Raw genomic sequence first — 16,420 nt, 5'->3', positions numbered from 1 at the left:
GAAAGTCTTGTGAACAAATGAGATCAAGGTAGAGCTTTTTGGCAAAGCACATAATTCTACTGTTTACCAAAAACATAATGAGCCCACAAAGAAAAGAACACAGTACCTACAGTCAAATATGATGGATGTTCAAAGATGTTTTGGGGGTCTCTGGCACTGGATTTTTTGCCTGTGAGCAAGCCATCATGAAACGTGAAGATTACTCAAATGATTTTGGATAGCAATGTAGGTCTTCCAGCATGACCATGACCCCAAACATACTTCAAGAAATAGATTGAAACAAAGCCCTGGAGAGTTCTGAAGTAGCCAGCAATGAGCCCGGGTCTAAATAGCATTGAACATCTGTGGAGAGATCTTAAAATTGCTCTTGGGAGAAGGCACCCTTCAAATATGAGAGAGCTGTAACAGGTTGCAATAGAAGAGTGGTCCAAAACTCCAGTTGAGAGTTGTAAGAAGCTTGTTGATTGTTATAGGAAGTGATAGGTTGCAGTTATTTATTCCAAAGGATGTGCAAGCAAACATTAAGTTGATGGTACAACACAAAATCCCCTTAGCATATAGATAGGGACGAAACGCGCGTTGGGGCGCTTTGGAAAACCACGCTGGTCAGGTCACCTCTCCAGTAAGTGCTTACTTTATATGTCTTTATAACCATTTAGGGATTCCGGTGTCTATCTTGCGAGGACATCACCAGGGTTAGTATTGAGAGTAGCACGGTGCACTTTTTTCATGGAGGGTAGACCAGACCTACGTTGATGCATTTTCCTAATCTATCAAGTAGTGTTCATGTACTAATACCTATTGGTAATTGATATAAAAGTAATTTAATGATTTGGCTACATATTGTAGTATTTGTTCAATAAAGGCAATTCTTTTTATAGCACAGTATACTGTTCTTTCTTGTGTGTGATTTGTATCTTGGTCAGTTATATGTGCCACTATATGCTAAGGGGATTTTGTGTTGTGCTAATTTATTTTCTGTTTCTTAACAGATTCTGTACCCCAAATTCCACTATGGATTTAAAAGCTAGGGAGCTGTCCTGGCAAAATAAGGCCAGTGATATGTTTAAACATGGCACTACTTGCAATTTTAATGATACCAACCCGGATTTTAAAGAGTTGACCAAAAAATACAAGAACTTGGTCCACAAAAAAACGAGACTATGGTGGACAAAGGCCTCTATAGACAACTATCTGAAACTTAAGATAATACCTAGGGGCCTTCGTATCCAAATATACCCCACTTTTTCCCTAGAGGATGAAAATCTGACCAATAGATGGAAGGAGGCAGCCACGGCATGTTCTCTTGCATTTATGCAGATAATTAATGAGAAAAACAGTAAATTATTAGAGGACATTGATTTGCAACTTATAAACTCTTATACACAGCTAGGTCAAAAATTTCAAAAAGAAGCAGTGGAATCCTTCTTCAAAGATCTTGATAGGGACCTGAGTAAGTGGGAAAAGGAGATAAGTGACAATAAAATGAAAAAATATCAAAGAGATGCCCACGACTATGAGACAAAGAGAATCTATAGATGGCAATATAGATCTGGACAATCACATGGATCTCTCAAAAGAAAGGCATCCAATATATCACTTTCCTCACAAACTAGCAACGCTTCCACCAGCTCAGAGAGGGAGGAAACAAGCCAGCGGACAATTAAAACTAGATTTGGGGGTACTGGACCTCAAAAAGACTTTTTCAATCAAGGTCGTAAGAAAGGGGAACACCCAAAGGTATTGAATTTATCATCTCATGTCTTAACTGATATTCAAGTGAAGACCTTAGAAAAAGGCCTAACATTTTCTCCTGATGCCCCTTTAGATACATTCATAATAGTTAAGGACATACATCTGTTCGCACGGAAAATGATGTTAAAACGGTTCAATGAAAAAACGGACATTGAACCCATGGTATCTGACACTGAGGAGGATCAGGAGACGTTGGCTATTCTTGAATCCCTAGCTGAGGAAGGCTCAACAATGGTAAGCAATTTCCCTACCCATATGTTTACTAAATCTAAGACTTTCCCCAGTTTCAATTCATGCTCAGCCATAGACATATTTGTCAAACTTGTTACTGAAGAGGTGGAGAAACTGGGGAAAAATGTAAAACATAGGGCTGATAAACAAATGATGAGGGCCATCAAAGAAATGCAATCGTGGTCTGATGTTTGCTTTAAGCCAGCTGACAAGGGTGGCAACCTTGTCATATGGCCTAAGGCACTATACGAAAAACAAGCCATGAAGTTGCTGATGGACAGAAATTGTTATAAAAAACTTTCAGGCAACCCACTAGTGAAATTCCAGGGGGAATTGACTACCATTGTGACCAGAGCATATGAAAATAATGTCATTCCCAAAAAAATGATGGAAACCATCATATCTGTAAAACCGAGACTGCCCACTTTTTACTTAGTTCCAAAAGTGCACAAGAATCCAACAGACCCTCCGGGGCGCCCAATTGTGTCGGGTATTGGGGGGCTTAGTGAAGTGGTATGTCAGATGATTGACTTCTATCTTAAACCTCTGGTCTCTGCATTACCTTCATACACTAGGGACACTACCTCAGCATTAGGACACTTTGATGGGTTGACTCTACATGAAGGGATGATAATGGTGACGGCTGATATCGAAATCCTCTATACATCAATCAGGCACACAGATGGCATCAGGGCCGTCTCCTGGTTCCTCCAGTCCAGTAACTTGGATAGATCCCTCGCAGACCTCATCATCGAACTCTTGGACTTCATACTGAAGCATAATTGCTTCATATTTAACAACCAAATTTATCTCCAGACCCAGGGAACGGCGATGGGGGCCACATGTGCCCCCTCGTACGCAAATTTGTTCCTTGGGTTCTGGGAACGAGACATCTTTCAAAGTAACCCTATAGGGAATGCGGACAAGATTCATCACTGGATCCGCTATATAGATGATGTGTGGTTTATCTGGGAGGGATCTAAGGAGGAACTGAGGGACATGATGGATGTGCTGAATGACAACGACCAAAACATCAAACTCACATATACATGCGGTCGAGAGGTCAACTTTCTCGACATAAATGTTCGAGTTGATGAACATGGGGTTCTGGTTACGGATGTATACAGAAAACCCACGGCCACAAATACCATCTTACATGCCGAGTCATCTCACCCATGCAAAACAATAAGGGGTATTCCAATAGGCCAGCATCTCCGTATCAGGAGAATTTGTTCTACTGAAGCAAATTTTCAGAGGCAATCTAGGGATCTCTATTCTAGGTTTCGGGATAGAGGCTATAGTCACAGAACAATACGTGAGGGCTACCAGACAGCTAATCAGTCCTCCAGAAATACTCTTTTGTATAAACCCTCTCCCCCAATGGATAATAAGAAGAGAGATCAACTAAGGTTCATAACCTCATATACTAATCAGTGGGATGCTGTGAGGGAAATATTTCGTAAACACTGGGGTGTTCTAAAAACAGACCCCATACTAAGAAAGGTGATCCCTCCTGAACCACTGATAACGGCAAGGAGATCCAGAAATCTCAGGGACCTCCTGGTGAACAGCCACTATACGGCGGATCATCAGAAGAACAAAGGATCTGATTTGATGGCATTAAAAGGCTTTTTCCCATGTGGCCTATGCAAGGCCTGTAAGAACCTGATTAAATGTAGGGATTTTCAAAATTCTGAAGGCACACATACATTTAAAATATGGCACAGACTCACATGTTCATCCACGGGTGTCGTCTACTATGCCCAATGTCCATGTGCAAAAATATACGTGGGGATGACTACCCGTGAACTCAAAATTCGAGTTAGAGAACACGTAAGGGATATTGAAAAATCTAAGTCCAACAAGAACACCAGTGAGGAGCCTCTGAAAACAATACCGAGGCACTTCAGGGATTTTCACAATTCGGATTCAAGCCTGCTGAAAATAAGAGCAATAGATCAGGTATCAGTAGGACAGAGGGGTGGGGACCTTTTCAAAAAGTTGGCACAAATTGAAAGTCGCTGGATATATCGTCTAAAAACAGTGACACCATTGGGGTTAAATGAGAATTTTGGATTCAGCTCTTTCTTGTAGACTTCTTTTGGTGAATATAAATAATCTAGGGTTGGTAATTTTAACTTTTAGGGTGGGTGTTTTTATAGTATATGGTCTGGAAGAACCGGGTCCATATTGTTATTATTGTCATTGTTGTTGTTTTTTATTTTTTCTAATGTTTTATTGTTGTAATTATGTTATAGGTTACTCTATATCAATATCGCTGGTGGTCCATATATTTTATCTACTGTACATGGGATGCAATTATACAGCGCCTGTATTGGATCTGGACACCTATTGATCCAGGAGGAGAAAGCCCACTATTTGAAGGCTCACAATTTGCATTTTCATTATTCATTTTTCTTTCACCTGTATGTTTTTACCGATACCCCCTGACTGGATATCAGGTTATTATGTATATATTATGTAACTTTTAGCCTTAATTAATGTCACTTTATTCACTATATGATATGGTGAATATGCTGCTATTATTCTGTTTTAAAATATTTTTGTAATTGTTATTAATGGTAGCTTGGCGATTGGTGGAGCTGATTGCCCTTAAGTAGTATGTGAGCACAGTATAGGTAGGCACATGATGACGGATCTTCTGCCAACAGGCGGAATGGCAATCTATCATCAGCCGGTTTTAATTACATTTGCACTATTTCACTAAGCACGATGGCACTTTAAATTTTGAAGTGGACTTTTTTACCTCCATTCATTCTGTTGTGACGTGTGCGCAGCTGTCACTTCCGTCGGTGCGATGGCAAGCGGGCATTAGGAGCAGGACGCCTGCGCTGTCTCCATGACGGCCCAGATATGTGCTTGCGTTTCACGGCCGCAAACCAGGACACCTATGAGACGGAGATTGCCGGCTGCGCACGCGCAGTATACAACGGATATGATGTCCGGATTAGTAACAGGCGGGACCATGTTAAAACGAAACTGGTTCCCCCATTGGATATTGGTTCCTATTTAAGATGTACACACTCTCCCTATAACGTTCGCCTCCTGACGAAGGGACGAAACGCGCGTTGGGGCGCTTTGGAAAACCACGCTGGTCAGGTCACCTCTCCAGTAAGTGCTTACTTTATATGTCTTTATAACCATTTAGGGATTCCGGTGTCTATCTTGCGAGGACATCACCAGGGTTAGTATTGAGAGTAGCACGGTGCACTTTTTTCATGGAGGGTAGACCAGACCTACGTTGATGCATTTTCCTAATCTATCAAGTAGTGTTCATGTACTAATACCTATTGGTAATTGATATAAAAGTAATTTAATGATTTGGCTACATATTGTAGTATTTGTTCAATAAAGGCAATTCTTTTTATAGCACAGTATACTGTTCTTTCTTGTGTGTGATTAAGTTGATGGTGCAAATAATTTTGCCAAGCCCAGTTTGGGGGTTTTGGGAGAAATTATGCAAAACTTGCCATTGATTTATCATTTTTTTTTGTGTTCTTACAATACACACAAAGGAAATAAAAGTGTATATCAGAACATGTGTAATTGCAATAATTTTCTGGGAGAAATACTTCACTTTCTTTTAACAATGCCAACAGTTTCGGCCATGACTTTATAATACTGGTGGATAACACAAGACTGAGCACAAGACCTCCACAGCTGTTTACATATCATAGGTGACATCTCATGACACCTTCTCTCCATCTACCTGATGATCCTGAGGAACATGGGGATCTTCTTGTTTACAGTTCTGTGGAAGAAGAGGACGGGGACATCTCTCTGGTGTTGTCCTCTTACTGGGTAGATCTGGAGGAAACACATACAGGGACTGAATTCATTCTTTACATACAGATAATTATAGTCCTGTCTATTACCTGGTGATGTGAGGCGCTGGGGATCCTCCATCATGATGTCCCTGTACAGATCTCTGTGTCCTTCTAAATACTCCCACTCCTCCATGGAGCAATAGACGGCGACATCCTGACACCTTAAAGGAACCTGACACATACAATGATACCGTCATCCCCCGATCCCTTCATAGTGTTACTGTATAATGTTCCAACATTCCCAGCAGTGTCACCTCTCCAGTCAGCAGCTCAATCATCTTGTAGGCAAGTTCTAGGATCTTCTGGTCGTCGATATCCTCACGTATTAAGAGGTGAGATGGAGGTCCCTTGATTGGGTTTAGTGGTCTTCCCCATCCCTCAGACACAGGGTCCTGACAGCACTCACTAGAGGTCTTCTTCACTACTGTGCAATCCTGGTTATGGAGAGACACATTAATAAATCTCACTACAGACATTTCCAGAGTCCTCACCTCTCCAGTTCTGTCCATCTGTTATTCCCATAGATAAGAATGATGTAATGTGATGTCATCAGAATCTCTCACCTCTCCAGTAAGTCGGAAGAGGATCTCTAGGGTGAGGTGTAATATCCTCTCCGCCATCTTGTCTCTGTCCATATCCATGTTTCATGGGTAAATCAAGAAATTCTCTTATATAGAAGATCTTCACTGAGAGGATCCGATATTGTAGAGACCTGAATGAGAAGAAGATGAGCCGATGTAACATCATAAAAATCCTGTGTAATAATACAATTACTGGAAATAATAAGGGAAACATATTTATTATTTATTATAGATTTACTATTTTACAGTATTTAGTTTTCTTATTTACATCTACTAATAAAACCTATATATTTAGGCCACAGACAACAAGCAGTTTCTCCCTCGGAGTCGGCAGCTGAATACGTTCCTCATAGACTCATCTTCCATAACGCTAATTCTCGTCTCATTTACCGACACTGGAATCGGCATTAGCAATACTGCAGGAGATATTCATTACACGTGACAGGAGAAATAACGACTCCATGATGAAGACGACATCTCCATCTCCTACTGCGGCTCTAGGAACAGATCTGTCCAGAGTCGGTCACTGACTCCATCCCCACCGGCCTCTATATGGAGGTTTCCCGTCTTCCCCGCACTGGAATCTTCTATCACGTTAGATCTCAGCTCTGATTCACATACAGAAGTTTGAGACTTTTATAAAAGATTTTTTATTTCCACAAACACAGTGGACAGAAATTATCTGATCCAAAAGTCTTCATGTACAGTGTTTTATGGGATTTATTTATGGCCTTAGGATTTCCTATATTACAAGAAGAACACCAGAAAAAGCAGATATTAAAATGTTTCAAAAGAAACTTGGTACCAACAATTCTTGTAAAAAAAAACAAAACATAAAAACATAAAAAGCAGAAGACACTTTTTATTATTTTTTAACACGTTAAACATTTGTTTTTTAAAAAAAATTAACCCTTTTGGGCCCCAGAACATAGATGTACACCGCATGGACAGCACATGTGCAGTTGCATCAAAAACCCTGGCACTTTAACCTCTTGCTGCCATCAAAAGATAACATGGCATCTAAGAAGGTGTGACACAAGTTTGGCTGAATGCCCCTCTGCCCCAAGTACTCAATAGTATGGGGTGGCCTAGTTATTACCATACTTACATGCCTAATAATGGTGTCTGGGCCTGCAATGTATGAAGGTCTATTAGGCCGGGCCAGAGGCAGCGTCCAAATTACCTTTTAATGCCCCAAACACATTAGACTAGAGTTACTTGAAAGCACTGATTTTGGGGGAATTTGGTCGACTATATAATATATTTGGGGGCCTCCTGACAGATGATGTCAGGGCAGAGAAGGATCGGACATCCTGAATTTCAGAGAATAATCCATTTGTTCTTCCTGTAGATAATCCTCCTCTAGAGGAGTCTGGAGGCGACTCTCTCATAGAGACCACAGGAAAGCTGGAATATTTGTGTGTATGGGGGAGTCGGGAGAGATGGCCGTCTGCCAAATGACCGTTCAGCCAACACTTATCTCATGTGTATGGGGCTGTTAGTATTACACTGACAGGCAGGGATGATACATGGCACCAATCTAACCCAAGAAGAGGTGCGAAACCAGCTAAATAAGATTAAAATAGATAAATCTCCGGGTCCGGATGGCATACACCCACGAGCACTAAGAGAACTAAGTAATGTAATAGATAAACCATTATTTCTTATTTTTAGGGACTCTATAGCGACGGGGTCTGTTCCGCAGGACTGACGCATAGTAAATGTGGTGCCAATATTCAAAAAGGGCTCTAAAAGTGAACCTGGAAATTATAGGCCAGTAAGTCTAACCTCTACTGTTGGTAAAATATTTGAAGGGTTTCTGAAGGATGTTATTCTGGATTATCTCAATGAGAATAACTGTTTAACTCCATATCAGCATGGGTTTATGAGAAATCGCTCCTGTCAAACCAATCTAATCAGTTTTTATGAAGAGGTAAGCTATAGGCTGGACCACGGTGAGTCATTGGACGTGGTATATCTCGATTTTTCCAAAGCGTTTGATACCGTGCCGCACAAGAGGTTGGTACACAAAATGAGAATGCTTGGTCTGGGGGAAAATGTGTGTAAATGGGTTAGTAACTGGCTTAGTGATAGAAAGCAGAGGGTGGTTATAAATGGTATAGTCTCTAACTGGGTCGCTGTGACCAGTGGGGTACCGCAGGGGTCGGTATTGGGACCTGTTCTCTTCAACATATTCATTAATGATCTGGTAGAAGGTTTACTCAGTGAAATATTGATATTTGCAGATGATACAAAACTATGTAAAGCAGTTAATACAAGAGAAGATAGTATTCTGCTACAGATGGATCTGGATAAGTTGGAAACTTGGGCTGAAAGGTGGCAGATGAGGTTTAACAATGATAAATGTAAGGTTATACACATGGGAAGAAGGAATCAATATCACCATTACACACTGAACGGGAAACCACTGGGTAAATCTGACAGGGAGAAGGACTTGGGGATCCTAGTTAATGATAAACTTACCTGGAGCAGCCAGTGCCAGGCAGCAGCTGCCAAGGCAAACAGGATCATGGGGTGCATTAAAAGAGGTCTGGATACACATGATGAGAGCATTATACTGCCTCTGTACAAATCCCTAGTTAGACCGCACATGGAGTACTGTGTCCAGTTTTGGGCACCGGTGCTCAGGAAGGATATAATGGAACTAGAGAGAGTACAAAGGAGGGCAACAAAATTAATAAAGGGGATGGGGGAACTACAATACCCAGATAGAATAGCGAAATTAGGATTATTTAGTGTAGAAAAAAGACGAATGAGGGGCGATCTAATAACCATGTATAAATATATAAGGGGACAATACAAATATCTCGCTGAGGATCTGTTTATACCAAGGAAGGTGACGGGCACAAGGGGGCATTCTTTGCGTCTGGAGGAGAGAAGGTTTTTCCACCAACATAGAAGAGGATTCTTTACTGTTAGGGCAGTGAGAATCTGGAATTGCTTGCCTAAGGAGGTGGTGATGGCGAACTCAGTCGAGGGGTTCAAGAGAGGCCTGGATGTCTTCCTGGAGAAGAACAATATTGTATCATACAATTATTAGGTTCTGTAGAAGGACGTAGATCTGGGGATTTATTATGATGGAATATAGGCTGAACTGGATGGACAAATGTCTTTTTTCGGCCTTACTAACTATGTTACTATGTTACTATGGCTCTACAGTAGTACAGGGCATCACCGGAGTCAGAGGCTTGTATGTTGTATGATCGCACTAATCAGTTTAAAAAAAGTTTTAAAAAAAGTTTAATGTGAAAAAAAAAATCACAGTTTTAGCAATAAGAAATATCCTTCACTATAGGGAAAACAGAATCACTGCACAATGTTCGTTAAGTCACGTCCATAACAACTTTATTATACTCTATTATCCTATACACAGTGGTGTAGATAGAAATCACAGGTCCCACAGCAATAGCTGGAAGTGGGCTCTACAACTTAAAGGGAAAATATATATATATATATATATATATATATATATATATATATATATATATATATATATATATATATATATATATATATATATATATATATATATATATATATATATATATATATATATCCGGATGAGATGGTATGGAGATAAATGAGGGAAATCAAAGTACAAAAAATAAACTTTATTTTACTTAACAAGAACTTGATGAGAAGTTTATACATCAGATTGCAGGCACATCACTCTATAAAATGCTTCTTCTGCATTATGCAGAGTCAGGAACTTTCTGGTTACGTGTGGGGGTACATAACTTTTGTCATAAGCCGCAACAGTCCAGCAAACATGAGCTAAGAACCTCACCCTACTTTTTGTTTCTTCTATTCTCTCTGCCTGCAATCCAGATTCTCACTGCCATTATATCTTTGCTTTCCTTCAGAACGTACTATCTGATGTCTCCCTCTTGACACACAACACCATATCAATTCAGGACTGCAATCAGATAGAAAATGATAAATACAGACCTTTGGTCTATCTGACTCATCACAAAGAAATTGTTCTCCTATGTGCCCATGTAGCTCCCCTACAGCAACTCATGCAGTATCATGGCCATCACAACCTGCTACACAAAATAAGGACCCCCAGTCAGTATGGAGGTATTTACAGTCCACCACAGTCCCATACTCAGTATAATGACCCCTACCAGCCATACACTCAGAATGAAAGCCCAAACATCTCTTAATATTATGCCTCACAATCCTTCTATATTATTTCAAAACACTCTTTTTCGGTGATTCATTTGTATCTCCGTTCATACTGCATCCACACACAAATGATACACAATTTGAAAGGTAAACTTGTCCCCTGCAGCAAGAAAATAGCTAAACAAACCACACATCCACTATGTCATCGCAAAATACAGGTTAAAAATTAATTTTCATAAACCTGCAGCAAGGAAAAATGACCTGCAGGTGGCACCACACTACCCAAAAGAACACTACCACAAAGCTGCTTTCAGACATCACAAAGAAATCTAAACAGATTGCACACTTCACTGCAGGTGAGTCACATATGCAAACACATTTGGAAACATGCACTGCTTATTCTATTGGAAACATGCACTGCCTATTGTACATTTCAAGCTGCATTTGGAGGGCAGAGACCTGACATTGTTTGGGTTTGGAATTACTTTGCAGGAGGACTAGTAAGAGGCGTATAAAAAGCAGGCCTTGAGGCAGGCCAACTCGAATGAGAAGTCCCAGACCTCTTTAGACACCATCTCAGCGAACATGAAACAGACTACACAGGCTCAACAGAAGCACAGACAACAGATAGTGAATCAGGGCAGAACACTCCTGCAAGAGCACTGTATTGATTTAGTTCCACCTGATTACTTCCTGCATCTACAACAAGACATCTGTGCAAGGAGGTGCCAACATTCACTTCCAAAGACATTGTTGTGCTCGCTTATTACTTCCAGACAATGAAGTTAAAACACACACTATTGGGAGTATGGATAAAGTGTGTCCACATTGATCAGCAAAGCTCTATTTAGGTGAAGTTGGTCGTGACCAATCTGCTTCCATCTGTTGCCACAAGGGAAAGGTTACATTACATACCATTACTGTTTGTACAGAACTTCAGACATTTATTGAAAAGAATGATCACGTAGCTCAAACCGGTCTGTGTTCATTATCTTTTTAAATACATTTACATTTGACCAGATTGCTATTTTGGAAATTGCCTGCGCCCCCGATGTGCGAATGTTTCGCACCGGCCAACTAGTTCATATTTAAAAAAAAACAAAAACAAACACTACTCACTCAACCCTGTTCCCAAGGTGAACTGCTCCAGTCTGTGCATTGTGAGTACTGATGTTACATACCTCAGGTGTGATGTAGTGACATCATTGTGCCTGCTGTGCACAGAGTCTCAGACTCACAAGCAAACTCTGAATGGTAGATCAGAAGCTTTCGACACCCTGATTCACTATTCTGTTCAATGGTTTCACCATCATGGGAGTGTGGATATCGCTGAAATTGTTATGATGGGAAGGAGAGGGTGCCAATGGCAAACGTACACTAAGTCCTCTCAATACATGGACATCATAGCAACAGAGTGGGCTACAGTTCTGGATGATCCATGTCACGGAGTCCTTCTCAAATATCACACAATCAACAGAGCAAGAGAAGAGTAAACAATCCCAAGTCCTTTATTTAGGCAAAAATACGAAAGGTACATATACAATCCACCACACAAAGGATAAGACTGCCCAGAACCCGAATGCAGTTCAGTAACAGGATAAAAGCCCTGGGAGATGAAAGTCCAACAATCCAGCAGACAGAGGATAACATAGTCCATATACTCTGCTTTCTCTCTGAGGTGTTGTGATCACATCATAGTTCCACACAGGATCTGATCTGTGTCTTTCCTCACTGATATTTTAAAAGTCCCCCTCCTCATTCACAGGTTAGGGGGGGGGGAGAAGGTCTCAGGGGCTCATTGTTTCAACAAGCTAGTTCAATAGGTCATTAGCATATTAGCAAACAGGATTATTCACTGACCCTGTGAGGAGACAATAATACAGTACTGTGGGGGCTGATATCAGATGGCAACCACAACTCAGCAGACAGAGGATAACATAGTCCATATATTCTTCTTTCTCACTGAGGTGCTGTGTTCACATCATAGTTCCACACATGATCTGCTTTCGGATCTCACCGCACTGATATTTTAAAAGTCACTCTCCTCATTCACAGGTCGGGGGGGGGGGGGGGGGGTCACAGGGGTCATTGTTTCAACAAGCTAGTTCAATATTTCATTAGCATATTAGCAAACAACATGATTCACTGACCCTGTGGAAAGATAACAGTACAGTACTGTGGGAGGGTATCAGATGCAACAACAGCCATTCATCAATTAGCAAATAACTCATCCTACAAGAGAACACCATGAAAATCTGTAAAATATTAATACAAACAAAATGATACCCACATACCATATCCCACCATCACAACCTCTCCCCCTCTTAATAAGTGAGCAAGCCATGAGGTCTACACAGACCTCTGGCCTGCTCACTTTAGTCCACTTTGCTCCACTGTTTATAGCAGAGGTCTCAAACTGCATTCCTCAAGGGCCACAAACAGATCATGTTTTCAGGATTTCCTTGTACTGCACAGGTGATAATTTAATCACCTACACACATAATGATTACAGCACCTTGTGCAATGCTAAGGAAATCTTAAAAACATGCATGGTTTGAGGCTCTCAAAGAATGCAGTTTGAGACCCCTGGTTTATAGTTTCTTGTACAATGGCAGGGGTTGCAATAATCATGAGAACTTGTTGTCCTTCCATAAATTCCCGGGTCCTGGCGTTACGGTCATACCAGTTTTTTTCAGAGTTTTTTTTTTTACTGAACTGGGCCTTTCACTCATGTTCGTTAGCCAAGGTAGTTAGCTGGGCGAGATGGTCTCTGAACTCTAGAACATAGGGAATGGTGGGTGTTCTGATGTCTGTGATATCTCCCTCCAATTGTTCTTTCAGAAGAGTGAGAGGCCCACGGGCCTTCCGACCAAACAGATTGCTCCCCGGTGAGGTCCGGATGTTGTGGTGCTCCCAGAAAATGACACTAATTCCCCAATGTCATTTCCAAGGAGGATATCTGCAGGACGTCCTCCCATAACTTCAATCCAACACAGTTTTTCTCCAAAACCATAATCCAAACGCATCAAAGCTCGATGTATATATTTGCGGACACCCCCTGCAAGGACAATGGGAATTCCTGGGCCCTGGTGAATTGACTCAGGTCAAACCACACAGGGGTCAGCGATAGTCAGGAATGCCCCGTGTCTCTAAATCCTGACACCTTGTATCCAGCAATTAAGACATCCTGCAGGTGGCTTTGCCGTTGTTCTGTATTTCTGAGGGACAAAGGCCGGAGTCTGTGCACTCCAGGAGGGAGCCCGGGTCTGTGGTAACTCTTCCTCAGGCAGGATGGAGTGCACAAGATTCACTGGATGAGGTGGGGCTGTGTTGGATTCCCTCTGAATCCTTGAGGGACATCTGGATTGCAAATGTCCAGGTTGCCCACACCCATAATATCTCCTCTCGGTGATACCCCCACTTCGTGGTCAGAACTGTTGGGGCCCAGGAATGTGAGGCATGATTGTCATCGGTATGCAGCTAAGTGGAAGGGCAGATATAGTCTGAGGGGGCCTGGGCGAGGACGCAGGCTGTGGTTTATTGTCCAGAAGCCTCCTCCATTGCAGTCAGATAGTAAGGGCGTCATCGGCCAAGGCTGCAGCTCTGTCCACTGTGCACGGCGTGCGCTCCCGGATCCATTTCCGTAATTCTGCAGGGCACTTGGTAAAAAACTGTTCTATAAGGAAAGCCTGTATAGCATTTTCCACGGTAAAGGTGTTTTCTGCTTCCAGCCATCTCCGACATGCCTGTGACATCTTATGGGCATACATCCTAAACAACCCCCTGTGGTGCATGTAAGGTCTTGGAACTGAGCCCTATGTGAGTAAACCAGGATAGTTCAGTTCACATTGTTATAATCCCGTTTCCGCTGTAACAATCATGTAGGTACTAGGGAATCTGATAGCGTGGGAAAAAACCAGTCTGAGAACAAAGCTACAGCAAAAAGGTGTATTTAACAAAATAGAAATGCAAACAGACTCCAACAAAGTGTTAATCCATACAGCGTGGAAGCCCACTCAGTGCACAGGTAACTGCATGAACTGATGCTGCAAGCATGTATACAGCAGTAAGTGCTCTGTGAGTCGGGGTGCAACTCCAAAGAAAGTAGCCACAATGGATTCAAAAATTGAAAGGAACGGCTGGCACTCACTAGTTAAAAAAAACTTCTTTATTCCAATACTTTAAAACATCGGCATTTGTGACCAGTAGAAGCGCCACTGCAGCGTGAAGCGGCTGTAGTCCATTCCACTCCTGCTCCCATCCTCCTGAAAACTGAATAGTGGGGTGCAACAATAGTATGAACCAGTCCAGCAAGGATATGATGCGAGAGGGAATGCACACAGTACTTAAACGAGGAAGTCCAGCAATAACTTGATCACACGTGCGCACAGCATTGGTTTGTGGAAGTTCAATAATATGCAGATGGTGTGTTGTGAGAATGAAGTCCTGGGAAAGAGAAGATGAGAGGAAAAAGAGGCAGAGCACTATCTAAGCATAGCAGATGAGTAAATCTTTCTTGGTGAGAAAAGTACAACTTGAATCTTGCTCACCTGGTGTGGTTGTGCAAGGAAGCACAACACTGGGAAAAGTTTTGCAAACAAGGGTGTTCTTCCCCTGGGGTGCTGCCATCACAGCAGTCCCAGAGGCAAGAGGCAGCACCCAAGACAACCCCAGGAGATGGAAGGCAGCTGAACGTGGCAAGGCAGACCTTGTCAGGATATTTCTGATGGAACAGAGTAATTATTTGAGGAGCAAAGATATTGCCCACCGGCTCCCAAGAGTTCACCTCAGACAGCTATCCTTGCCATTTGATGAGGTACTGCAGTTGATTCCTGCGGATCCTAGAATCCAGAATCTTCTCTACAACACACTGTTCTTGTCCGTCCACTAACACAGTCTGAGGAGGAGGTGTAATACGACCTTGAAAAGTATTTGGAGACACTGGTTTTAACAGGGAGACATGATGAAACACAGGATGTACCTTCAAGATCCTTGGCAACTTTAGAAGACAGGCAACGGAACTAACGATCCCAGAGATCTTGAACGGGCCGATTCATTTTTTTCCCAGTTTCTGTGTTGGAATGTTCAATCTCAAGTATTTAGTAGATAACCACACAGAGTCCCCTTCCTTGAACATAGGTGCAGGCCTCCGAAACCTATAGGCAGATCTCATATCTCTCCTGTGCAGTAGACAGCGATTCCTTCAGGGTTACCAGATTATGTCTCATTGCCGCCAACCTCTCATGAACTGCAGGCACTGCTGCATCGATCGGGGATCTGGGAAGAATACTTGGATGAAAACCCAGGTTGGCAAAGAAAGGTGTTACTTTAGTAGATTAACTCTGAGAGTTGTAACAAAATTCTGCTAGGGGAAGCAACTCCAACCAGTTATCCTGCGAATGGCTGACTGTTATGCTGTAAGAATCTGGCTGCACTCAGATGTCATCCGAGTGCAGTCCTATTGTGAGTGTGATGATTCAAAGAGGGAAAACGGAAAATGGACCCTCTAGACCGCAACGACGAAACCCTCACGGACGAGCTGACCAGATACACCGCCCCCTATACAGGGAGAGTTAGGGGCAGGCCCGTGAGGGACTATCGCCACGAAAGCTGGAGGACCAGGACGGGAGAAGACCAAGAGGAGGCGGAGATAGTAGGACCACAGGATAAGTGAGTACTGCAGAGACACAGGACTGGTGGGTAAACTGCAGCAGTGCAGGGACTGGCGGAGGAACCGAGGGAACGCAGGAAAGACAGGATAAACCCAAAGTCAGAGGGAAAACGAACTTCACAGAGACTAAGAGCGGCCAGGAACATCAGAAGGAACAAATGATAACCAGGCACAGAGGGACGGCA

At 42.2% G+C, this 16,420-nt stretch overlaps 3 protein-coding genes across 3 annotated transcripts in view; 1 reads left to right on the top strand and 2 right to left on the bottom strand.

Annotated features, from left to right (window-relative positions):
• Positions 1-16,420, bottom strand: part of LOC143766587 (uncharacterized) — a 925,271-nt gene that overhangs the window by 644,326 nt on the left and 264,525 nt on the right. The window lies entirely within an intron of this gene.
• Positions 1-16,420, top strand: part of LOC143766586 (uncharacterized) — a 327,061-nt gene that overhangs the window by 205,234 nt on the left and 105,407 nt on the right. The window lies entirely within an intron of this gene.
• Positions 1-16,420, bottom strand: part of LOC143766595 (uncharacterized) — a 51,086-nt gene that overhangs the window by 12,662 nt on the left and 22,004 nt on the right. The window contains exons 2-5 of the mRNA XM_077254387.1: positions 6,398-6,546; positions 6,089-6,268; positions 5,883-6,006; positions 5,717-5,814 (exon numbers count right to left, since the gene is read on the bottom strand). Of these exons, the coding sequence (XP_077110502.1) occupies positions 5,717-5,814; positions 5,883-6,006; positions 6,089-6,268; positions 6,398-6,475 (480 nt within the window). The 5' untranslated portion in view covers positions 6,476-6,546. The remainder of the gene's footprint in view (positions 1-5,716; positions 5,815-5,882; positions 6,007-6,088; positions 6,269-6,397; positions 6,547-16,420) is intronic.

The sequence above is a fragment of the Ranitomeya variabilis genome, chromosome 4 (assembly GCF_051348905.1).
Source record: "Ranitomeya variabilis isolate aRanVar5 chromosome 4, aRanVar5.hap1, whole genome shotgun sequence".
Lineage (NCBI taxonomy): Eukaryota > Metazoa > Chordata > Amphibia > Anura > Dendrobatidae > Ranitomeya > Ranitomeya variabilis.
This window is presented reverse-complemented; position numbering and strand designations above follow the sequence as displayed.